The sequence below is a fragment of the Balaenoptera physalus genome, assembly GCF_965194825.1.
Source record: "Balaenoptera physalus genome assembly, chromosome: 14".
Classification (NCBI taxonomy): domain Eukaryota; kingdom Metazoa; phylum Chordata; class Mammalia; order Artiodactyla; family Balaenopteridae; genus Balaenoptera; species Balaenoptera physalus.
Window position 1 is genome coordinate 48,298,961 of NC_138893.1, and position 25,323 is coordinate 48,324,283.

Sequence of the window (25,323 nt, forward strand, 5' to 3'; positions counted from 1 at the left end):
ACCAGCCCCACGCACACACCTGACCACCTGCCAGTCCTCTTCCTTCACGGAGAATGTATTCAAACGGAGCATTTGCTGGGAAGATCAGGGTAGAAAAGGAAAGGAAAGCAGACACAGAGAAGAAAGGCTCCAGGACCCTTCTGCCGCTACGGACTGATGTCTGAATTGGATGAGCGATTCATGGGCCATGAGCACCTCAAGGGCAGAGACGATGCCCAGTACTCACCTCCATGCCCAGCACCAGGCCCAGCACAGAGGGCACTGACACATGAAGTGAATCAGCTGGAGCATCCTCTCAGTTTCACTCAACTCTGATCAGGGCAAAGTGCCTCCTCTCCTCACTCTCAGGGGCACCTGGACACCCCCACCTGGACACACACACTGTCCCATTCCGTGGAGAAGATCAGCCTTTCAGTAGATGCCAGGCAGAGGCTGGGGCAAGCCAAGGGGAAAGATGAAGGTGAAAGTCAGGAGCGTGTGGAAGTGCCACGACCCTAATCATAAGACAGCACCTTCCCCTGGCAATGTTCTCCCTTTCCTGTCCCCACCCCAACCTCTGGGGCAGCCAGCATGGCATTCTGGGGCGAGAGAGGCCAAGAAGGCCATCCAGAAAAGCCAGTAGACATACTTCCCTCCCCTCTCCCATCATCCCAAGAGGGTCCTCTCTCCTCCTCCTGCCTCCCCCCGACACAGACAGCCTTTGGGACCAGCAACTCGCCTCCATGGACAGAGAGGCAAGGGAGCGGCCACTTAATGATTTTCTGCTGAAAGTTCCGTGGCCTGGAAGGCTGGCATGACACAGACGGGACTCAGCCCCTGAGTCAGCAGCAGCGGTGAGCCAACACCCAGCTCCGTCCTCAACAGGGGATTGTGCCAGGCCCCTTCCAGGAACAACCTTCACTGCGCCCTCCACACCCAGCTCAGTGCTCTCAACTAGGAGTGGTACTGCCCCCTCTGGGGTGCTTTTAAAAATATGGGAAGAGTTATTTATTTTTTTAATGACTGACATTTAAGCTGGTCAGTGACATTTAATAGGGATGCTACAGGGAGATCAGCTAGGTGCTTTGTGACCACCTACAGGGGTGGGATAGGGAGGGTGGGAGGGAGGCACAAGAGGGAGGAGATATGGGGATATATGTATATGTATAGCTGATTCACTTTGTTATACAGCAGAAACTAACACACCATTGTAAAGCAATTATACTCCAATAAAGACGTTAAAAAAAAAAAAGAGTGGATATATGTATATGTAAAACTGATTCACTTTGCTGTACTCCTGAAACTAACACACATTGTATATCAACTATACTCCAATAAAAATTTTTTAAAAAGAATTTTAAAAAATAAAAATAATTTTTTAAAAAGTCAGGGATGCTAAATGAATAGTTCCACACCCAACATGGCAGGAGCACCCCCAGGAACGTGAAGCCAACCCCTACTCATTTTCAGATCACTTCCCTGGTCATTTCACTTCCCAGACAACCAAGACCAGGTCAAGTTCCCCCAAGTTCCCTGGCCTTCTGTTTCACAGTCCTTATTCAAATGTAACTGCTTGGGTAAGGAACTAAAGAAAGAGTTGACAGCACAGTTAAAGTAGTGCCCCCGCCTCCAGGAGGTAGAGCATAACGCTCTGCCCCTTAGTGTGGGCTGCACACAGGACTCCCTTTCAAAGAGCGCAATATGGGGAGAAAAGTGCACCTTTAACTTTACAGTGGAGAAACCTGACAAGCACTACCTCAGCCTGTGATCAAGGTCGGCATCCACAGTGATAAATCATGTTGAGAACACACACCGTTGATATGATGCAACTAAAACGGCACTTCACCTCTATGGTCTTTCTCTCCAAAACCTATAACCACAGTCTAATCATGAGAATAGCAGAAAAATCCCAGTGAAAGGACAGTCTACAAAATACCTAACCAACACTCCTCAAAACTGTCAAGGTCAGCAAAAACAAGGAACGTGTGAGAAATTGTCACAACCAAGAGGAGCATAAGAAAACACAACTATATATATATATAAAATGTGGTAGCTAAAAATATACTGTGGTATCCTGGATGGGATCCTAGTACAGAAAAAGAACATGAAGGAAAACTGAGGAAATCGGAGTAAAGTATAGACATTAGTTAATAACCACGTATCAGTATTGGTACGTTAATGTCACAAATGTTCCATACACATGTAAGATGTTAACAATGGAGGAAACTGGGCATGGGCTATGTGGAAACTCTCTGCTATTTTGCAATAATTCTGTAAATCTAAAACTGTTCTAAATGAAAAGGGGTTTTTTTGGGTTTTTGGGGTTTTTTTAGTGGTAGCGCCAAAGTCAGAGAGATCTTGGCTAGAATCCCAGCTCTGACTCATACCAGCCACGTGACCTTGGGCAAGTTACTTAACCTCGCTAAGCCTCAGTTTATAAATGGGGCTAATAATCATACTTACTTCACATGGTTGTTTTAAAGGTTAAATGAGATAATAGGTGAAAAGAGCTTAGCACAGTCTCTATCTAGCACATAACATGTTAGTAATTATTATCGTACTCCGATTCATTTGTTCATTTGCCATTTTTGTTCCCAGCTCCATGGAGGGAAAGCTCCATGGCAGCGAGCCCTCATCTTTTTGTGTTCCGCTGTCTCCTCACGCCTAGGAGAACGGCTGGCTCATCGCTGATGCTTAGCATGTTTGTTAAACAACAGAATGAGCCTCCGCATCAGAGAATCCCTGGAACCCCAACTCTCACCCTGGGAGAACTTCAGTTCTGGAGCCCAGCGCAGAGCCCAGCCTACTCCAGAGCTGCAGCTAGAGCAGAGAGAAAGCCAAAGACTCCCACCTGCCTGCCTGTGACTCTTCCTCTTCTTCTAGCCCTGCTTTTCTCTTTGTCCTGCCCCCCACAGGCATCAGCACCTGCTCATTTCCCAAAGCAGAAGGATCGGGTAATGACCTCTGATAAACATCTTTTAATAAACCCTGTAGCTGGATCTGTCATCCAGAAGCTATATTCTCCCCCCTTCCCACCCTCACCTCCATCTCCTCCCACTTCCTGGGCTGGCCCATTAGTGCCTCTGGTCTCACCAGGCAGGCCCCCAGGCCCCCAGGGCCTCTGGACTCTGGCTTGCTGGGGAATGGCCAACAGGCTGCCTGGGCTATTCCATAAGCCTGACCTTCACCACAGGCCTGCAGTCTCAGTGGCCTGGTCTGGCCTGGCTCTGCCTGTGCCACCCAGCCTGACCGCTGGCCAGTCCACTTCCCTCCAGCCCTGCAGGCAGTTTTCCCAGGCGTTACCAAGGAGACCACTCGCATCCTGCCCAGGGTTGCCAAAGCAACCAGATCAGGGAGAAGCAGCCCCTCAGCCTCCAGCTCCTGGGTGCGCAGGACCAGGAGTGAGAGAGTCACAAACCAACAGGAAATAGGCCCAGGCAGCTGGCATACCCAGATGAAGGCATCCCTGGCATCCCCTGGGCAGGGCCCCACTCTTGTCCTCCTTCCTCCTGCCTTTTCCTCCTTTTGTTACTGCCCTTGCCCGTATTGTCACCATCTTGCGCTCTGTGATTTAGAGCCAATGCCTGGGCCTCAATGTGCACATCTTGGAAGTGGGCACATGCCATCTCGGAAGTGGGCACATGCCATCTCAGAGCATCAGGGAAAAGAAAGCCCCAATAATGCAGAAATTCCCCCCAAGGCCAATTCTCTCCCTCATGGGCTTTGGTGTCCTAGATAGAAATCTCAACTCTGCCATTTCCTAGTTTATTGTTTCTGGACAGCATTCTTAATATACATGAGTCTCAGTTTTTGCACCTATAAAATGGGAATAATAATACCTACTTCACATTTATTGAGAGATTAAATGAATTAATCTATGTGAATGAACCTAGCATAGTGCCCAGCATCAGGACTTGTACGTCTTAAAAATCCTTTTTTTTTTCCTGATGTGCAATAGCCCTGCTGACCATAGCCATTGGTCAGAAATGCTTCCAGATTCACCCACAGGAAAGCCTAGATGAGGTCATCAACTTGGCTGTCCCACCCAGCCCTTTCAGCTTGGCCTAGGACAGAAGCCCTGTAGCTCCATTAACCTCCCAGCAGCTCAAGATGCTTCATTCCCTCCTCCCCCCTCCTCTGCTCAAAAGCCACCCATAGCTCCCACTGCCCACAGGATCAATCTAAACTCATCTGGAATCCAAGGCCCTGCAAGATCTGGCATCAGTCTACCTTCAAAGATTGATCCATTCATCTCCCCACTGGAGGGGCTCACATCCCAGGTGGGAGGGACCGCTCACTGTCTCTGCCAACACCTTGCATTTTCCTGCCTCCGTGCCTTTGCTGCCATGCCCTCACCAAGATGCCCTTGAAAAGGTCCATTCCAAATCTCCATCCAACTTCAGGCTCCCCTCCTCTGAGAAGGCCGATCTCACCAACTCCAAGAGTGCCAGAGTGGGTCTGTTCTGAGGCCCCACAGCCTTGATAATTCTCAGACTTTGACGTATATCAGAATGAGCTGGGGCTCTTGTTAAACATGCAGGTTTGGGAGCCCCATCCCCAAGGTATTCTGAGATAGTAGATCTGGCCTGGGGGCTGGAAACCTGCATTTTAGATGTGCTTTCAAGCTGATGCTAATGCTGATGCAGGCAGTAGAAAAACCTCACTGTGAGAAACACTGGCCCAAAGGAACAGAAAGTTCCCTTGAAAGTGTCTGATGACTGGCTGATGGGTCTACATGGCTAAAAACCCTACAGAGGAGGTGGAAGGGGCAGGGGTTGGGAAGGAGCATCAAGAACCCCATGGTACTCCCTTTCCCTCCTTTGGGGCCCTGTCCAGAGGCCAGGAGATTGCTCCCCAGTTCCTTTCCGACAATGGAAGACAGAGCCCACCAAGAGTGAATTCTATAAGGGCAAGATATATAGTGGTCACAAGAGTGAACCCTAAAGTCAGAGAGACCTGGGTTTGCATCCCAGCTCCATCAGTTACTAACTGTGTGGTCTGGGATTAGTTACTTAACCTCTCTGAGCCTTTCTTTCCCCATATATAAGATGGTGACAATGATACCTCCCCCTCAGCAGGTTGTCAGTAGGATATTAATAGAAATAATCTACATGGAAGTACTTGGCACACAGTAACCACCCAACACATGGTGGCTGTTATAAATATTATTTTTTATGATTAACAATATAGGGTTCAAAGGTCAGACTGAATGAAAACCCAACAGGGTGTGCAGGACAGATGCTCCAGGTTCAATATGGGGGCTGTCTCAGCCCAGCTTCTCTGAAGTCTTGGGGGGTCAGGGAAGCCCACCAGCCCCCACCCCTTCACCGTGCCAGGTCTGTCTGCTGCATTGCTGGGAGCAGAGAGATGGATGAGCTCACCTAACCTGCAAGTGTCATGACACCAAGGGAGGAGCCCAGACAAGGGCTGTGGGAATATCTGTGGGCTGGCCAAAGAATGGAGGCCTTGAATTTCCGATTATGGCAGGCTGGGTCATGACACTGAAGACTGTTGATAGGGGACAGGCGAGATGAAAGGCATACTTTAGGAGGATCCCTCTGGCGTCAAAGGAGGAATGGGAGGCAAAGAGGCCAGCTACTGCAAGACCTGGGAGGAGGACCCAGGTCAGGAAAGTAGCAGCAAGGTTGTGAAGGCTGGAAAATGGCCAAGACCTTGTCCTAGGAGAATGCGTCCCCCACCCCCGGCCTCAGAGAGCAGTGAGGAGGTTCAGGGTCTGCAGAAAGTTCCAGTAGCTCACTCCGGTCCACCTCAAAGAATCAAAGCTCCTTGGCCAACCTTAGAAGCTCCTCCCTCTGCCTGCCGGGAGCCTCAGCCACCATGGAAAAGAGACTCTGAAGACAACAGGCTGGCGTCACACCCAACCAAAGCTGGACGGAGACAACCTCCCTACATCTGTCACAACCAGTGGCTCTGTGAAATGTCCAATTCAAAAGCACCAGCTTTGAAAAGATGGAAGGTTCACTCCTTGGTATATACCCCGAAACACTGAAAACAGGTGTTCAAACAAAAACTTATACACATATCTTCACAGCACAAAATTCCCAATAACCAACAGGTGGAACAATCCAAATATCCATCAGAAATATCCATCAACTGGCAAGTGGATCAACAAAATGTGGCATATCTATATAATGGAACATTATTCAGCCACAGAAAGGAAAGAAGATACATGTTACAACACGGATGAACGTTGAAAACATTAGGCTAAGTGAAAGAAATCAGACTCAAAAGAACAAATATAGTATGAGTCCATCTATATGAAATGTCCAGTATAGGCAAATGCCTAGAGGCCGAAAGTAGATTAGTGGTTGCCAGGGATTCAGAGGAGGGAGTAATAAGGAGTGACTGCTTAATGGGTACAGGCTTCCCTTTTGGGGTGATGAAAATGTTCCGGAACCGGACAGAGGTGGTGGTTGCACAACATTGTGAATGTACTAAATGCCAGTTAATTGTACACTTTAAAACGTTAAAATTGTGAATTTTATGTTATGTGAATTTTACCACAATAAAAAAAAAAAAATGATAGGAGGTGGCCTATCCAACCCCCATCTATGGGTGACCACTGGGACTGAGCTGTCCTCCCCATAGGCTTTCCTAGTTACCTTTCCCCCAACACTTAGCACCAAGCAGGCAGGCACTCAGAAAGAGACGGGGAAGGAGGAAGATCTTCATTCTCTGTATTTGTCTCCATGACGCATGAATCCCCTGCCCCAGTCACCCTGTGCCCATCACTGAGAATATATACATACACTCACTCCTCCCACCTCCAAGCCTTTGCTGCACGTCCCTTGCCCTACCCTCCTCTCCACACCCTCGGACTCCCGCTGCACCCCTTGCCATCTATCCAATTTCTACAGTTCCTTCCATGTCCAGCTCAAATTCTTCCCTGACCCCCCATTTCTGACCTCTGCCCACACATATCTGGGATTTCAACAATCCAACAAAGCATTTGATTCCATTCCTTCCCTCAGCCCTACCTTATCAAGTAGATCTTCAGTCTGTGAATCTACAGGGATGTCATGAGCCCGCACCTCTGACCCAGGCACATGGCAGCTCCTCATAACTGTCTGTTGGTCCTAATCCCAGAGCTATACCTTGGACCTCTCCCGTGGACACTCCTAGACCAACACTGTTCAGACCCCAGTGGGAAGCACCAGCAGTGGAGTGAGGTCAGTGTGTCTTCAGGGAGAAGACCAAAGTCTACCACCTGACAGGTGATGGACGAGCCTCATTTCATGTCAGCCTGACAGCCAGACCAATCTTAGATCTCTAATGAGTCTCAGGGTCCCTGTTATGCCAGGTCCTTTGCAGTTGTTTTAATTAAAATGGTGAGAAATCAATAGATTGCAATTATGGAAGGAGAAAAAAAATCGAAAGTTCCCTGCCTCCCACCAGCAAATTTCTGGATGGACACTGATAAGAATCAGAGCTGAATTCTGGGTGAGTACAAAGCTGTCCCAGCAGAACTCAGGGTGGACAGTCTTAGAATCACAGCCAGTATCAAGGTCATACCAATAAAATGGGGATGGAACTCTGGATGACCACTGATGTATCAGAGAAGACTCCTAGGTCAATGCTGATATAGTTAGAAAGGAACTTGGAGTGAACATTAAAACAATCACAGAATAAAATTGATGGCTCTGTTAGGATGGGGAAAAGTCAGGCTGAGAAGCAGGATCGGGGACCCTGGATGAAGGACCATAGGACCCTGGATGAAGGAACTCACGGGCAGCCTTCACGGCATGCTCTGATCCTTCATCTCAGGCTTGGAAGGAGCAGAACCAAAATTCTCATGGCCACCTAGGTGTGTGGTTACGGACAGAGGAGAGTGGATTCTGGTAAGTTGAGCCTGAAGGGAGATGGGCAGTGGGAGGGAGACTGCTGGCAGGGAGAATTTCTCCACCATTTACTCCCACTGAATAAGAACTGATCTCTGTAAACCAGGGAGGCAGCAAAAAGGGGCGTTCCCAGGCCAGATAGGTGGGGATTCAGGCAGAGGAGGAGGCTAGGGTGGGAGCAGGGACATGGGAGGGCCTCAGACCCTCTCCTGCTCACCCTCCCTTGCCAAAGACCCCAGCCACAGACACCTCACATCCCCACAATCCCAAACTTTAGGTTAAAAGGGGTGCAATTATGGAGGCCTTCTCTGGGCTTCCCTAGGGTCATGGATGGAGCACAGCCTTCTTGGGGCAGCTGGTGAGCATTCAAGCACCAAGTCAACTCACTGGTCCCCAGCTAACCCCTGCCCTTGAAGGACTTAGTCTGGCTTTGCCACCTTCTCTTGACTGACCCACTGAGTAACTGGTAAAATCACTCTCCCTTTCCCTCATTCTTCTCCCTTGTAAGGGAGGACATTGAACTGGATGACAACCACAGGTTCCTCCATCATTAGAAATCTGTTTTCAACGCTCAGAAACAGTCTTCATACATCTAATACTTACAGCTGATTTCCGATTATAAAAAATAATACTTGTTTATTGTAGAAATTTTAGAAAAGAGCAGAATATAAAAAAGAAAAGAAAAAATCTTATGTGATCTCATTACCCAGAGGAAACCACTGTTAATCTTCCAGAAACTTTCTTTCAAGGGCTGTTTGATTTTTTTTTTTTTTTTTTGCATTCATAACATTTTAACAAAATTGGGCTCTTACATAGTCTACACAACTTTGTATGCTGCTTTTTACAACTGTCATTATGCTGCTGTGAGCATTTTCCCAAGTGATCAAATATTCTTCAAAAATACTATTTGAAAGATTGCATAATACTCCACCAAGAGGATCCACCACGATTTCAGGGCATTTAGGTTGTTTTCCTAGTATAAGCAACACTACCATGAGCATCCTAGCCTAGCACATAAGTATTTGCCTGCATTTCCATTTTCTTAGGATCATTTCTTCAGGTGGAATCACAAGGCCAATGAAAATGATATTTTAAAAGGTCTTGACAGGTACCGCCATATTAATTTCCAGAAGGACACACAAACCCATTGATTTTCCTGAGCCAAGTGAGAGCTGAAGTTCTGAAAGGGTTGGAGTTAGAATGCAGGACGGTGGTCCCGTCTCTCCTCCTCTCCCCCACTCCTGAAGGTTAACCGTCCAGCAAAAGAGAGGACAGAATTCCAGGTCAGAAGATACAGGTCTGCAGCCTAGTTCTGCCTCTCTGGCTTTGGGAACGTGAAACAAGCATTGGTTCTCCTCAACTGTAACATGGGCATGATTAGCTCTGAGGACACCCCAGAGCAGTTTCCTTGCCCACTTGAAAAGGTATTTGTGAAAGTTCTTTGTAAACTTCAATGCTTTGTCAAAGGGCATTGCTGGTATCCTTCTCATAACCTGGGGGTCAGTGGGGGTGGGTGTCAAGAAGTGGGTTGTTCTTTGTGAAAGCCCAAGGGCTTCCCTTCCTGTCTCTTAGCCATCAGAATGCCCAGCCAGTGCTGGCTGGTTTTGAGGGTGACAGAAAAGGAGGTTCCCCGAAGGGAATCTGTGGGCTCTGAGGGCCGGGGAGGACCCAGGTGTGTCTCCCAAAGGTCAGAGACAGTACTGAAGAGTTAAAGCCAAGAACAGGGCTTGGGGCCTCCCTGAGGGTGCTGGGTGGGTGGAGGGACTTGGAGGGCAAAGACCTTCTCGGTAAATGTTACGCTGTCTCAAGGCTCCCAGCCCCTCCTTTCTAGAGTTCCAACTGGACATCTAGCCTTTGGGGAACCAGAAACCAACCTGATTCAGTGGATACAAAAAGTCAGTAGCTGCAGAGGACTCCAGAGGCCACCGGCTCTGGCCCCTTTTTCCAGGCTGTTGTTAATCTGTCCTGGATTTTTAAGACCCTCCAATCGGAAATGCAACTAGTGCTTCCAGCATCACCCCTCCAGCCATGGGCAGATGAAAAAGGAGACAATGGTGCTTCCCTTGGGAAGCACAGCTGGCCGGCCTGAGCATCCTGCCACACTCCCCTACCCACCTGGCAAATGCCCTTCCTCACCCCTGCACGCTCGCCTAGCATCATGGCCTGAGGGGACTCCAGTGACGTTTCTGGTGCTGGCTGGGAGAACTGCGTAGACCCCGCGCAACACCATCCTCCCTGATTTTCACCGTCATCACCAGCAGTCCCCCACCTCCAGCACACCTCCATGGCCGAGGTGCATCTCCCATCTCCAAATACGCACAACAGGTGGCACCTGCCCGGCCTCGCCAGCCACACCTCTCCACCTCTCCCTGCCCCTCCGCCTGCGCCCCAGTCCTCCAGCTGCGCCCGGCCCCGGCGGAGCCTTACCTTTGAGGTTTTGGGGGTGGCCCCGCGGCGCCCGGCTCGGGTTTCCTCGGGGCAGAGAGGGGATACTGGAGAAGTTGTTACCCATGGCATCCGGCCCCAGGGGGTTCGGCGCTCGCGGGGGGCAGGCGAGGCTGAGCAGGAGAGGAGGTACGGTGTGCCAGTGTGTGCGCGCGCGGGCGCGCGCGCCGCCGGGGGAGGGCCCTGGTGGGGCTGCGGCAGGGGGCGGGCAGGCCGCTCCTCTCTTCCCTGTCTCTGGGCTCCTCGGTCTTCGGCGGGGCCTGCCCGCCGCGGGGGCCCTCTACCTGCCTGCCATTTTCCGCGGCGGGCGCGCCCCTGGGCCGGGGCCGGCGGCGCCCGGGGCTCCCCTCTTCCTCCCGCTGGCGCTCGGGTTCTGGCTGGTGGCGGGCGGCGCTGTGGCTCCGGCGCGCTCCCCCAGGGCCATAGAGTCAGGGCTCCCGGCGCGGGGGCTCAGCGGCTCGGCCTGCTCGGAGTCTCGGCGGCTCGGCGCCGGCTGGGTCCCCGCCCGCGGGGACGGCCGAGGCTGCGACGTGAGTGGCGCCCTCCCGCCGGCGGCTCGGCATGGAGCGGGGCTCCGAGGAGCGCGGAGTGTGCTGGGCGCTGCCGCGGTGGTGGGTCTCCCAGGGCCGCCACGCTCCAGCCCCCGCGGGGTCCCTCGCGCAACCGCCGCCCCCGCCCCCAGCAGTCGCCAGGATTCCCTCGCTCCGGTTGTTATGGTGACAGCTGTGCCGGTGAATGAGCGTCTTAGTGACACGCGCGCGCCCTCTCAGCCAGATGTGGCCCCCGATGCGCCGTGTTCCCGGCTGCCACTAGTCCTCCGCGGCCCGAGGAGGGGGGGGGGGGGGGCGGACCCTGGGCCCGAGTTGGGGTCAAATATCCGGGAGAGATTGAGGCTCCAGGGGTTGGGTTTATTCCTCTCACAGACAGTGGAACTTGGTCCTGAAAACAAGAGAAACCGTACAGCAAGAACGGTGAGCTCCCTGGGTGCCAGGCCCGGGGCGAGGTAACCCTAAGTTCCAATTTCTCTAGCACCAGGTTCAGCACCCGGCACATAGTAAAACTCCAGAAAACAATTTTTTTTATAGAGTGATGGATGACTGAATAAATGAAGTGAGATGAGGAATCCCAGCGCTTGACCCTTTGCTCTCAGTCAGATCCAAGGGGCGCTGGGACAAAGGCTCAGAACAAGAACACCAGGCTGTTCAGTTACTGGACACATAGCGTTGGGGGGCCTTTAGATGAGTTGACCTAGGAGATGGGATGGAGGGCCAAGGTGCGGGAACAAATCTCAGGGACAAACCATCAGAGAACCACCAAATCTGAACCAAGTGGCTCTGTCAGCTCTAAGAGGTGAGGGCCTCTGTGGCCTGCAGCAGTCAAAGAAGGCTTCCTGGAGGAAGGGGCCTTCAGCATGTCACCTGTTCACATGATTCATCCATCCTGGAGCTCAGCACTGCTACCAGGACCTGCAGGAAGGGAAAGGGAGTCATTCTCCTCCTACCTAGACATGGGGGCATCTCCTTCTGCCTGTCTTATCAGGACTCGAAGGTGAGCCAAGTTCCCCCCAGGAGAGAGAATCTGCCTTCCTGTTCCTCTAGATCACCTCTAGCTCCCTGACTGGCTACAGCAACTCTGATCCAGAATCCAGCGAGGACGTGGGCTGGCATCAGGCATCTCGTCCATCCTCTTCTGGAAGGTTCTTTCCTCAAGTCTCCATAGGACAGCTCCTCAATATTCAGGCACAGTTCTTGTGTCACCTCCTGACCTTCCCTGACTGCCCGCCCCAGCTAGAGAACCCCCACCACTCTCAGTCATGTTCCATAGCATTACTCTATGTTATCTTCTGGAATTAGTTTGAAAGTAGCCTCTCCCCCTGGTTTCTGTTGTACCTCCCCAACTAGAACATAAGCTCTGTGAGGGGAGAGAACAGGCCAACTCCATTCACCATGATGTCACCAGTCCCCAGGATTATGCCTAGCATATGACAGACTGTCCAAAAATGCTTGTGGAATGGGTGAACCGCCCTGCCTGCCAGCAGAACTCCACCGAGAGCACTGGGAGGAAAGCCTCTGAACCACCATTTTCTCCCTCCCCCGCCCTCCACCCTCACCCCATTGCAGGCATCACATCCTTAAATGCCTGGGACTCCAGGCGAGCTAGAAATATCCTTGACAGCTGCTCTCTGGGGTCTGGAGGGAAAGACAACCCCCACCCCCGCCCCCAGCCTCTTAGATGCCCAGGATCATGTGCCCAGCCAGCTGCAGAATGGACGTGGCAGGTCAGGGGTGCTGTCTTTTTATGGGCGTATCTCCCCGAGGCTCACTCCAGCCTATGACTCATGCATCAGAAATCCATGGGCTCTGAATGGCAGCACACTCACACATTTGCACACACACCTCTACACTCTCTCACTCGCTTCTACACAAGCGCGCACACACTCTCTTGCACTCATATACCCCCTGAAGTCTGCTGGAATGAGGTCACTGTGGGCTACTGCTGGCATCGGAATAAATCTGAAAACTCTGTATAGATGAGACTAATTCCCCCGGAGTGTGGGCCAAGTGCAAGCCCTTGGTAGGATTCGCCGACAGTGGCTTGCGGGGAGGCTCATCGCCTCCTTCCCTTCCTCAGGAGGAGGGGCTGGGGCATAGGCCAGGGATGGGGGTGGGGTGAGGCCCCGAAGGTAGAGGATGGCAGGGAGGTCACAGGCCCCATGTGGTCTAAACTTGGGGCTGTGGGCCAAGCAGGGGAGAGATGGAGAAGGCCAAAGGGAAGGGGAAATGAGGGGACCAGACACCGGTGCCTGCCTGAAGAGTCCAGGGGCTCTGCAGCTCAGGACAGGCTGATCCTGGGGAGCTGCACAGGAAGGCGAGAGGCATTAGGGACCAAGGCAGGGAACTGAGGGCAGGACAGAAATGTCCCCTGATCCCAGAGGGTTGAGGAGATAATGAGAGTATCAACGGGGCTGGGATTAGGATGAGACAAGGGAGGCCTCCCTGGTGTGAAATGTATGGAAGCACTCACTCTCAGCATCATGCAACACCAGCCCTGTACTTGCTCCAGCTTAAGCGTGATGCCTCTGAAATCTTGTACCCCATGTCACCTCCCTAGACTGGCCCTCATTTTTCCAAGGAGTTCTGTGCTGTGGGAGGGGACACCACTGTCAAGTGGCAACTGGCTGGAAGTCTCTGACCAGGCAGGGACCTAGAGGAGGTGGGTGTGGCTGCATGGGACCCAGAGCAGCTGAGGGTGACCCCTCTGACAGATCCTGGGCCTCAGAAGCCCTTTCCTGGCAGGGGCGGTGGTTAGACCCAGCTCAGAGGAGCAAAGAACCGCAGCACACCCTTCCCCCTGGACCTTGGATGGAATCCCTGAGGCCTTCAAGCCACCCTTCACCAAGGCGGCTGCCAGGAGGCAGGGAAGCGGCCTGTATGGCCCGAGGGCCCTTCCCAGCCCCAGTCAAGAAGGGAGGAGGGAGAAGGAACCAGCCAGGGAAACGGCTGGATGAAGTCACTGTTTTGGTGGCTTCAATGGAAGCTATTAACACCCATAAGGCGGTGCTCCAGCACCTGTCACCGTGGCAACCCCGCCTCCCCAGCAGTGTAGATTCTGAAGGCGCTGCCCAAGGGGGTGGGTGTCAGTGCGTATGTGTTTGGCTGTGTGTACACGTGTGTCCGTGTGGGTGCTGTGAGCGCTCACACCAACGCACAGGAGAGGAAGGACCCCAGGCAGGGACTCAGTGTGGAACCGGGGCTCTTTCAGCAGCAGCTCTGGCCCCCAGTCCCCTTCTCTCTCCCTCGTTTCTGTCCCTTCTGGCTGGCTCCTTTCTCTCTCTCCCTCTTCCTCCCCCCTCCCCCTCTCCCTCCCTCCTTTTGTCTTTCTCCCCTTCTCCCTGCCCTTTCCTGCTTCTCTCCATCCCCGTCACTTTCTCTCCTGCTGTCTGTCTGCCCCTGTTGCTCCTTGCTTGGTCTCCTCCTGCTGGCTCACCTCTCCCTTCCCCTTCTTTCTCACTCTCCACAGCTCCCAGATCAGTTCAAGTCTTGAAGTGTCTCCATGTTGATAAAATAATAAAATATTTGACTGAGAACCTCCTTTCTTCCTTCCCCGAGCCCCTTCCTTCCCCGAGACTGAGCCCAGAACGAGCCACAGGGATGGTCCCCCACCAGGCAGGCAAGAGTGGAGTTCATCTAGGCCAAGTCAGGCTCCCCTAAACTTGAGACCACCTTCGTCAACAGCATGACACTTCCCTCCCTGTTGAGAAACTAGCCTTAAAACAAGAAACAGCCACAGCCATCCCTGGCTGGGATACAAGGCCCCTCTACCATCCTCTGAGGCCCAGCCCATAGTTATCAGGCCATCAGAAAACATGTACAGAAGTTGTCCTGCTTGAACTGCAGGGGGCAGCTGGACGTCTTAGATGGGGAGATCCCTGAGTGCATAGTAGATTCTTAACAAATATTTATTCTTAACAAATATTTATTCAACAAATCAATGAATCAATAAGTCAGTGAATTAACCTATCAATACAGCCACCCAGTAAGCCCAAGAGCCTTGTCCAGAGCAGTCTTTCTGGCCAGTGTCCTTATCAACAGTACCTTTGCCACAAAGTTTTCCCTGAGGCCAGGCCTTTCCTCTGAAGGATGGGAGTCTTTGCTAACCATCATAGCATGGAATGGCCACCTTACTGCCCTGTTCCCAGGCGCTTTGGGATTCAGCTTCATTCGTCGCTCCAGTGACCATATTGAGCACTGCCTGTATGCCTAGAACTGTGCGAGGTGCAGTTTCATTGCCAACACTATGGGGGAGCCTGTCCTGTGCTCTTGTGTACTCCAGTCCAGTTTCCTACCTCCCAGGACTAAGTTTAGGGCTGAACCCACTAGTAGGTCTCAAAACTGTCAAGATGTCAGTTCTTCCCAACTTGATCTATAGATTCAATGCATCCCAAGCAAAATCCCAGCAAGTTATTTTGTGGATATCAACAAACTGATTCTAAAGTGTATAGGGAGAGGTAAAAGACCCAGAATAACCAACACAATATTGAAGGAGAAGAACAAAGTTGGAGGACTGACACTACCCAACTTCAAAGTTTACTATAAAGCCACAGTAATTGAGACAGTGTGGTATTGGTGAGAGAATAGACAAATAGATCAATGCAACAGAATAAAGAGCCTGGAAATGAACATAGCCAACTGATCTTTGATGAAGGAGCAAAGGAATATAATGGAGCACAGGTAGTCTTTTCAACAAATGGTACATGAACAACTAGACATCCACATGCAAAAAAGTGAATCTAAACACAGACCTTACACCCCCACTCACAAAAATTAACCCCAAATGGATCACAGCACTAAATGTAAAATGCAAAACTATAAAACTCCTAGAAGATAACATAGGAGAAAATCTAGATGGCCTTAGGTTTGGTGATGACTCTTTAGATACAACACCAAAGGCATGAACTATGAAAGAAATCACTGATAAGCTGAACTTCATTAAAATTAAATTTTCTGCTCTGCAAAAGACACTGTCAAGAGAATAAAAAGACAAACCACAGACTGGCAGAAAATATTTGCAAAAGACATCTAAAACAGGCCTATTCTCCAAAATATACAAAGAACACTTAAAATCCAACAATAAGAAGACAACTCAATTTTTTAAATGAGCCAAAAGACCTTAACAGACACCTCACCAAAGAAAACATACACATGGCAAATAAGCATTTGAAAAGATGTTCCGTATCTTATGTCATCATGAAAATGTAAATCAAAACAATGATGCCAAGACTCCCCTGGTGGCGCAGTGGTTAAAAATCCGCCTGCCAATGCAGGGGGCACGGGTTTGAGCCCTGGTTCGGGAAGATCCCACATTCCTTGGAGCAACTAAGCCCGTGCTCCACAACTACTGAAGCCTGCGCGCCTAGAGCCCGTGCTCTGCAACAAGAGAAGCCACCGCAATGAGAAGCCCGCGCACTGCAACAAAGAGTAGCCCCCGCTTGCCACAACTAGAGAAAAGCCCAGGCACAGCAACGAAGACCCAACGCAGCCAAAAATAAATAAATAAAAAAAGTTTTTTAAAAACAACAATGATGCCACAGCACAACTATTAGAATGGCCAAAATCCAGAACACTGACAACGCCAGGTGCTGGTGAGGATGCAGAGCAACGGGAACTCTCATTCACTGCTGACAGGAATAAAAACAGTAGAGCCACTTTGGAAGACATTTTGGTGGTTTATTACAAAACGAAACATTCTCTTACCATATGATCCACCAATTGCACTCGTTGGTACTTACCCAAAGGAGCTGAAAACTTATGTCCACACAAAAACCTGCACGTGGATGTTTATAGCCACTTTATTCATAATTGCCAAAAGTTGGAGGCAGCCAAGATGTCCTTCTGTAGGTGAATGGATAAATAAACTGTGGTACATCCAGACAGTAGAATATTATTCAGCGCTAAAAAGAAATGAGCTATCAAGCCATGAAAAGACATGGAGGAACTTTAAATGCACACTACGAAGTGGAATAAGTCAATCTGAAAAGACTACATACTGTATGAAAAGCATAACTATGGCAGGAAAAAGATCAGTGGTTGCCAAGGGTTGGGGGGAGGGAAGGATGAATGGGTGGAACACAAAGGATTCTTAGGGCTGTGAAAATACTCTGTGTGATGCCATAATGTGGATACATGACATTATACGTTTGTCTAAACCCATGGAATGTACATCACCAAGAATGAACCCTCATGAAAACTCTGGACTCTGGGGTATAATGATGTGTCAACGTAGGTTCATCAGTTGTAACAAATGTACCACTCTGGTGGAGGATGTTGATAATGGGGGGGACTACACATGTGTTGGGGCAGAGGGTATATGGGAAATCTCTGTACCTTCCACTCAATTTTGCTGTGAATCTAAAACTGCTCTAAAAAATAAAATCCGTTTTTTGTAACTGGCTCACTTTGCCCCCCTCCTGTAGTGCACACACACTGTAGACTGATGAGTCTCAAACTCAGCATGCATCAGAATCATCTACAGGGGTAGGGACAGGGGAAGAACGTCTAAAAAAATGCAGATTCAAGGGCCTTGCCCCAAGAGATTCTGGTTCAGTAGAATCTCATGCAGATCATTAACTGATCACCCTTTGGGAAACTGTGAACATGGACATGTGTTCTAGGTGAGAGGATAATGTTTAAAGAATGCCTGCAGGCTTTCCTGGGGAAAGCTGAACACCATATGGGGCCAGACCAGCGCAGGCTGCCACCCAGGCAGGGCTAGTCACGTTGGAAGGTAGGGCAGGAGGTGGCTGTACAGGGAGGGGGAACACCTGCTCCCTCCTCTGCTCCGCAGACAGACTTGCCTCCTGGGAGGCAGCCCCTAGGTCCGGGACTAATCGTAAGATCTTCACAGACCCCCAAACTCTCATCTTTGGTGCCTAACTGTATAAGGTCAAACAGAATAAAATATACTACACCCCACGTTAAACATAATTTTCCTATCTCAAACATTTTGAAAGGATTTTTGTAAATTTGGCTTTTGAAATCACTGGACTAAAAGGAACTCACTGAATTTACAATTGGTTTTATTTCTAAACAATCTTGCATGTGTTGGAGTTCTTGCCAAGTGAGAAAAACCTACGATTGTCTTCAGATATAATGAAATATTTATGAGTACTCATTTAACAGTTAATGAAGTTGATACAACATTGTTTTATAGACATTTAGGTAAACATTTCTTAATTTTGATTTTGAAGTTTTCCTTTCATAATTTGGAGCCAGTAATATTTTTTTCCAGTCTTAAGCAGATCCTTAGAAAGCACCTAGGCCTAAGTCCTGGGCCTATAGTGCCTATGGATAAAATCCAGGCCTGAGACCAGGCAAATCTTAAGATTGCATCTAAAAGGACAGATGGAGATCCCTGCAAGAAGCTGAAAGAAAAATGTGCAACACCAGAAAGAGGGCCACATGTATCCGTGTTTGGGAAATTTGTTTAGTAATTTCAAACAGCATCCCTTGACCTCTCTCAGGGCCACTGGCTTAGGTAATACTGACAGGTGATATTTATGGAGCACATAGACATACATCCCAGGCCTTGGTCTAAGCAATTCATCTGTATTAATTAATTTAAGCCTGGTAATAACCCTATGAAGTAGCTACTATTATTATTATTAGCAGCAGCAGCAGCAACAGCATCCGCATTTTACAAATGAAAATCCTGAGGCTTAGGAAAGTTAAGATACTTGACTAGGAGCTGATAAGTGAAGCACTGAGGTTCAGCCCTAGGACGGTCTGAGTCCGAATCCCTGCGATGCTATGCCTGCCCCAGGATGGGATTCCTTTAGGTGCCAGCCTGAGGAAGACACCTGTTGCAGCGGAGGTGTCCTCCCTGAGTTCCTGAGCCAGCCTCCTCCCACCGTAGAGACCCTGAAGACTCCCAGGGGCTTTGGCTCAGCTCTCTGGAAGTTAGCCAGGAAGCACATAGCCACTAATGAACACGAAATAGATTTAAAAATAACAAAACTGAACTCCAAAAAAAAATGCTCAAAGTGAGTGTAATACCCCAGCATCCTCTTTCTCTCATAGATGTTTTAAATGACCTTTACTTGGTAGGAAAGCTTTTCTAAGAACGTTACAAAGATCAGAGAATCATAAAAGAAAAGTATGATAAATAGGACCACATAAAAATTTAAAACTCCTTCATAGTAAAAGTTGAAAGACACATAGGAGCCAGGAGGCACATCTCCAGTAAGTCAACAGCCTTCAGTCAGTTCAAATGCCCTTCATCCCTAGACCCAGAATAGGCAACAGACGTTTCTCCACTACTGCTGCCAGGGTAGCCTCCCACTTCTACCCTCCTTTCCCAAGAGACGCCCCAGAGGCGCTCTCTTGTTCCGGCCTTCACCCTTCACCCAAAGGCGCCTCAGGGGGACCTCTTTCCAACGAGAGCAGCCTGTGGAAAGTTTTCTCTCAGCCAGGTGAGCGGGCTTCTGTGTCCCAGTGTCTCTTCCCTCCTGTCCCTCTCAAGTTCTCTCTCTAGCCACCACTAGGTGGCACTAGACCTCCATTAGACTCCCCTTTGTCTCTGGAAAACTTTGGTAGGGGGTCCTCGAGTCAATCAAAACACCTTTAAAATATTTACAGGTTGCTCTTTTCCTGTTTCAAAACGGGAAGAGAATTTGGGGGGGCAAATATATCTTTATAGCTTTCATTAACCACTTCATTATAAAGAAAATATGTCAATGAAGAATTAGCCCTACTCTTTAGCCACCCAGATGCTACCCTCTGGGCATGTTTGCTTCACTGAAGCCACTTTCTCATCTTTCATCCTGAGACTGGATCTCCAGCAGAAGAGCCCTCCCCATCACAGACACTCTCTCCCAGGACGGAGAGAAACTCCCCAAACTTCAGGCAAGTGGAGGTCCTCTTCAGAGAGCCCCAGCTCGCACTGTGATGCCCCACTGCCTGCGTCTGGTACCTGAGGTAGGTACCTGTGCGTGCCCAGCACCGGCACAGCACCTAGCTGTGGGCTCTGCAGATGCCCAGTGAACAGCTGTTGTCATGTGGCCAGAGCTTGAGAGTGTGCAGCCAATGCACCCAATTACCCTCAGAACTGGGACTTGCCACTCCTGGCCCAGGGCTCTCCCAAACACGTCTCAGAAGTCTCATGAGCTTGTGGGCGCAGGCAACAGGGAAAAGGGGGGTGCCCAGCGTTACTCTGGGAATAAGAGTAGAATTCAGAAACTCCAGCTGGATGGGTGTCCCCTCCCCCAAGAGCACCTCACCTGTTTTTGCCCCCAAGTCTCTGCATTTGGCCCGACATCCATGTCTGATGCCACCGCTGGCAGGACCTCCACACCAGAAAACCCGCCCCCCTCACAGGGTCTGGAAACCACTTCGTTTCACTTTGGTCAGAAAATCCATTTTTATAGATTGTTAGTCATGTTTAAAAGAAGAAGGTGAAAATATTATAAAACCAGGCTTATCTGTTTCCTCTTCTGAGAAAGGAGTTAAAAATGTATTGTGAACCAATGCAACTGTTCCATATTCTGTAACCTGTAGGGTGAGAACCAAAAATTAAAGTGTAGAAGAATGTTAAGGTTTGAACTTGGTTATTTTATTTTGTGTGAGTCATATATTTCAATGCTATTTTTTTTAATGTTTATCTATTTACATATTGAAACATATTTTAAAATCCATAAATCTCCTGCCCAGAATACTTCTGTTGATCTTTTTAAAATAAAGTTCATATGTACATTGTCTGAAAAGTCAAACAGCACAGAAAGGTATAAACTGGAAAGAAAATAAAGGTCTCCCCTGTGCTACCACCCGATAGTATTAACTGTCTACATTTTTTATATATCCTTCCAGCAAAAAGTGTATGCACAATACCAAAACTTTTACATATTTATATCATTTTTACTCAGAAGGGATTATGCTATGCACAGTGTACTAAACTACATTTTTAAAAAAAAAACTTAGACTCTATTAGAGTTCTTTTCATATGAACACACAGATTTGCTTCATTCTTTTAATGACTGCATAGATCCCACTTTATGGCTGTGCCATAATTTATTTAAACAAATTATTAAACATCCCCTATTGATGAAATTCGGGTTGTTTCCAGTTTTATTGCTATTAAAACAAAGCTATCATGAACATCCTTGCTTGTTTATCTTGGCTATTTCTGCAAATCTATCCATAGGGCAAATACAGAGCTATGTAATTGTTAGGTCAAAGGGCACATATATTTAAATATTTGCTTTAAATATATTGCCAAATTGTTCTAGGAAAATTAGTACAAATTTGTACTCCAACCATCAGTATATGAAAGTGACTATTTCCCTAAGCCCTCATCAACATTGGGTAATATCTATCTTTTAGTTTCTAAAAACTTAGTTTAAAAAGGCACCTGCTTGTTCAGATACATATTTAATTAAGAATGAGGACTACAGGGGCTTCCCTGGTGGCGCAGTGGTTGAGAATCTGCCTGCCAATGCAGGGGACACAGGTTCGACCTGGTCGGGGAAGATCCCACATGCCGCGGAGCAACTGGGCCCGTGAGCCACAACTGCTGAGCCTGCGCGTCTGGAGCCTGTGCTCCGCAACAAGAGAGGCTGCGACAGTGAGAGGCCCGCGCACCGCGATGAAGAGTGGCCCCCGCTTGCCGCAACTAGAGAAAGCCCTCGCACAGAAGCGAAGACCCAACACAGCCATGAATAAACAAATAAATTAATTAATTTAAAAAAAAAAAAAAGAATGAGGACTACAATCTTCACAGGATTTGGGGCCACTTGTCTTTCCTTTTCTGTGAATAGCCTGTTCACATCTTTTGCCCATTTTTTCATAGGATTGATCATCTTTTTTTATTGATTCATATGATTCCTCTGCAAATTAAGGAAATAGGGCTTTGTGTGGCTTGTGTGTGGAAAATGCCTTTTTTCAGTTTTTTATTTTCACTTTGCTGATTGGCATTTTGCCCACAGAAGTTATGAGGCCCGCTTCATCCATCTTCTCCTTCACAGCTACTGAATTCTGTGCTCTGATCACAAAGGCCTTCCCTAGCCTCTGAGTGTGAAGAAATTCACCTACATCTTCCCAAACGATTAGCCAGTTGTTCCAATGCCATGTGTCAGAGTTCCCCCCTTTTTTTTTTCATTCTCTTTTCAGCCCCTCAGAGGCCATGTGGCTCTACACAGTCACCAGAGTGGAGCCCACAGAAGTGCCATGTTGCTTTCAGCCAGGTCTGCCAGAGAAGACCAGAAAGGCCTGTCCCCTGGATCCCACAGAGGCCTCTGTCATTTGGTAGAAGAGAGAAAGTTCTCTCAGGGACAGAGAGGGCACCACAGCTCAGAGATGCGAGGGAACAATAGCCTCCCAGTCCTGAGAGAGAAGTGGGACACGCACCCAGTGTCTTCCTTCTGAAGAAACCCCAGGGGAGAGTGTGCTCTCTATACAGAAAGAAGAAACACAGCCACGCCTGTATTTCTGAGGACACACACGCTACACACCACACACACACACACACACATCAGACACACTGACTCCTCCAGTAGGGGGCACCCTGTCCTAAGGAGCTCTCGCCATCACAGGAATTCCAAGAACAGTCAAGCCAGTATCTCTCAAATACCCAGATTCCTTTCGAAGGAAATAAAAATATGGAGGACCCCCAAGAATATATCTCCAAGACCCCAAGTTGAGAAAAAAAGAAACCAAAGACTTGCTGTATAAAGATCTTCCAATTGCAAGTTAACACGTGTTTTAAACTGCTAAATAGATTTAAGTCAGCATTAAAATGAAAATCTGACTTTTTAAAAATTTCCCAGAATTAAAAGACCTGGAAGAACACAGCTGCAGAGCCCCGAGGTAGGGTAGGGAGTTGAGAAAATCTGATCTGAGGCATTATTCTGCAGCAGATCTACAAGTTAATGTTCTTTCCACACACAGGAGTAACATAAATCTTTCTCCTATTTTTCTTCGATTTCTGCCTCTCCTTGTATATCAGGCCCGGCCTCCGGGCAACAAAAGGTGATTTTCCTTCCTTTTGCCTTGTCCCTTAATCCCTGTGAGTTTTCCCAGTAAAAATAATTATGATTTTTATTGGGAAAGTTTAAAAATCATTATTATAAAATAGGCAATTTAGAAAATGCAGAATTTTTGTTTTATGTAAAGCCACCTGCTCACTCCGAGAGGTAATAGCCCTTTAAGTCGTGGTGGGCTTCCTTCTTGCCTTTTTCTTTGCTTGAATGTTTTCCAGTAAATACCCAGCAAGGGCCGGCGCAGTCACACGACGCAGGCTGACCTGGCAGGGCCATCTCGCCTCCCAGAGGCTGGAGCTGTGAGCAGGCTGGCCTGGGAGAGACCTTGTCCCAGTTTCCTGCAGTGTTCCCCCAGAAACACTGTCCATTCTCTTCTGGAAAAATCCCTAGGTCAGAAGCAGCTGGGGGCCCTTTGGCCACCCGCCCCTCCCTGAGAGTAGAATGGGAGAGAGAGGTGCTCAGACCCACCCAGCCCATTTCTCTCCCCCTCCGTGCTCGGTGGGGGGCCCAGCCCTGGGGTTCAGGGTTGAGAAGCAGGGGTCTTGGGCGGGACAGCTCCCTCTCCTGCCAGCAGCCCAGAGGGTGACTAGGGCTGGAAGGCACAGAGGAGGAGCCCAGCTTCCTTCCTGGCCCTGTCCCCACCAGGCTGTGTGACCCGGGACAAACACCCCGCCTCTCCAGGCCCCGCGCCAGGACTGTGCTGGTGCTGGCGGTTCTCTGCTAGCTAGGAGCCCAGGACAAGGAGCGGCTTGAAGGGCTTCTCCAGTACGCCCCCCACCTCTCCTCCCCGCAGAGTCACACTCGCTGCCTCTGACGGCGCTCCCGCCCTCTCCCGCTCCCTCCCCGCTTTCCTGCACACACGTCATCCTGTTTCACAGGACCTGGACTAGCACACGGACTGGGTACAATACAGATAAGATCTAAGACCCGGGATTCCGGGTTTCCGGCTGTCGCTACCTCATCAGAGGTGGAGACTGCACAGATACTTAGGAAGTTTGCAGGACATATTGGGGATGGTCTGACTTAAAATACAGGCTAAGTGATCTACACAAAATTCATTTGCACCTCCCACGGGTCCCTCAAGCTGCTGGGCTGTCATCTCTCAGAGGAACGGAGACACAGTGAGTCCTGTGTCGTGAAGGTTAAGAGAAGAGAGAGACTGGCCTCAGGTGGGAGTCCCAGAGGCAGCCTGAGCTGCCTCTCCCCAGCAACCCCAGGGCTCCTGGGCGAGCAGGGCACCCAGTGCTTCGCTCGCAGCGTCCCTGGCAGTCTCCAGAGGATTCCCAGGCGGGCCAGCCAGCACGTGCCCGTGTGGGCAGCAACAAGTTTGGAAGGACACACACTGATGCAGTGACAGGGAGACTTGGGGGGTTGCAGTCATGGGGATACTTTTATATTAGATATTTTTTCATGTTTCATAATGGTGTGTTTAATCAGAAAAAAAAAGATGGCGACATTTCCATTTTCTAAAAGTTGTTTGAAAATACGGGAAGAAGGGTGGTCAGTGCAGCTGCTGCAGTCCAGGCGGGCTCCGTGGAGACCAGAGGGCGTTGCTGGGCCTCTGGGCCGGGAAGGATCCAGAAGGACGCTTACCTCACATGCTCCAGAGGGCTGGGGGTGGGGAGTGGCACTCATGACTGTGAGGACCCGGGGTCTGAGGAATTGCTGATGGCATCACTGGGAGTCCCAGGTGCCCACTGGTCCAGGCCGGATGGAGCAGGGCAGGGGCCAGCAGGGTCAAGGCCATCCCAGTCCCTGAGGTTTTCCTGCGTTCAAGGGTAGCGCTGGGCTAGGAGTGAGGGAGCCCGAGCCTCACCCACCCCCAGCCCAGGCTCCAGGCCAAGCGCATGGATCTGTGACCCAGGAACAGAGCCCTGGGCTCCTGTGGCCGCTTCCACTCCGCTCCCCAAGTCAGGCTGCCAGTGTCAGGACCGGGGGCCAGTAAGACAAGGGTGCTACGGGGCGGGCTGCAGGTGAGAGGAGGGAAAGATAGACAGGAAGAGGCCACCGCACAGAGAGAGGGACAGAGACAGAGGGACACACAGAAAGACTCAGAAACACACAATGAGGGACACAGAGAGTCACACACAGAGAAAGGTAGAGTTAGAGATGGAAAGAGGGACAGAATAAGAGAGATAGATAAGAGCAGGACCTACATTCCATTCACCTCCTAGGAGCAGACAGGGAGGCAGGTACAGGTCAAGGAGTGGGCAGAGAGGACAGAGCTAGAGATGAAAAAAGGGGGTCTGAGTGTCAACGTCACAGAGAACAAACATCTGCCACCCTTGCAGTCTGCCTGGCACCCTGCTGGAGGCTGCAGGGACGGGCAGGTGTGGGTGCAGGTCCCGTCCTAGCTGGGAGATCCACCTCCACACCTGGGAGTGAGGAGAAGCAGGCTGGGGTGGCCTTTCCAAGGGCCAAATGGGGGGAGAGGTTTCCACGGAACTGAGGTCACCAGGGGCATCTTGGTGAAAGAGCTGCATCTGAGCTGCCTCTTGAAGAGCAGGTGGG

At 49.8% G+C, this 25,323-nt stretch overlaps 2 protein-coding genes across 2 annotated transcripts in view; one reads left to right on the forward strand and one right to left on the reverse strand.

The window, feature by feature from the left end:
* NEURL1 (neuralized E3 ubiquitin protein ligase 1) overlaps nucleotides 1-10,398 on the reverse strand; it is a 79,539-nt gene extending 69,141 nt beyond the window's left edge. Inside the window, exon 1 of the mRNA XM_082425212.1 lies at nucleotides 10,266-10,398. Coding sequence (XP_082281338.1) covers nucleotides 10,266-10,350 — 85 coding nt within the window. The 5' untranslated portion in view covers nucleotides 10,351-10,398. The remainder of the gene's footprint in view (nucleotides 1-10,265) is intronic.
* The window catches only part of LOC309642262 (calcium homeostasis modulator protein 3-like), a gene marked incomplete at its 5' end in the record, with an annotated part of 54,835 nt that continues 39,860 nt past the window's right edge, over nucleotides 10,349-25,323 (forward strand). Inside the window, one exon of the mRNA XM_082423516.1 lies at nucleotides 10,349-11,014. Within this exon, the coding sequence (XP_082279642.1) occupies nucleotides 10,349-11,014 (666 nt within the window). The remainder of the gene's footprint in view (nucleotides 11,015-25,323) is intronic.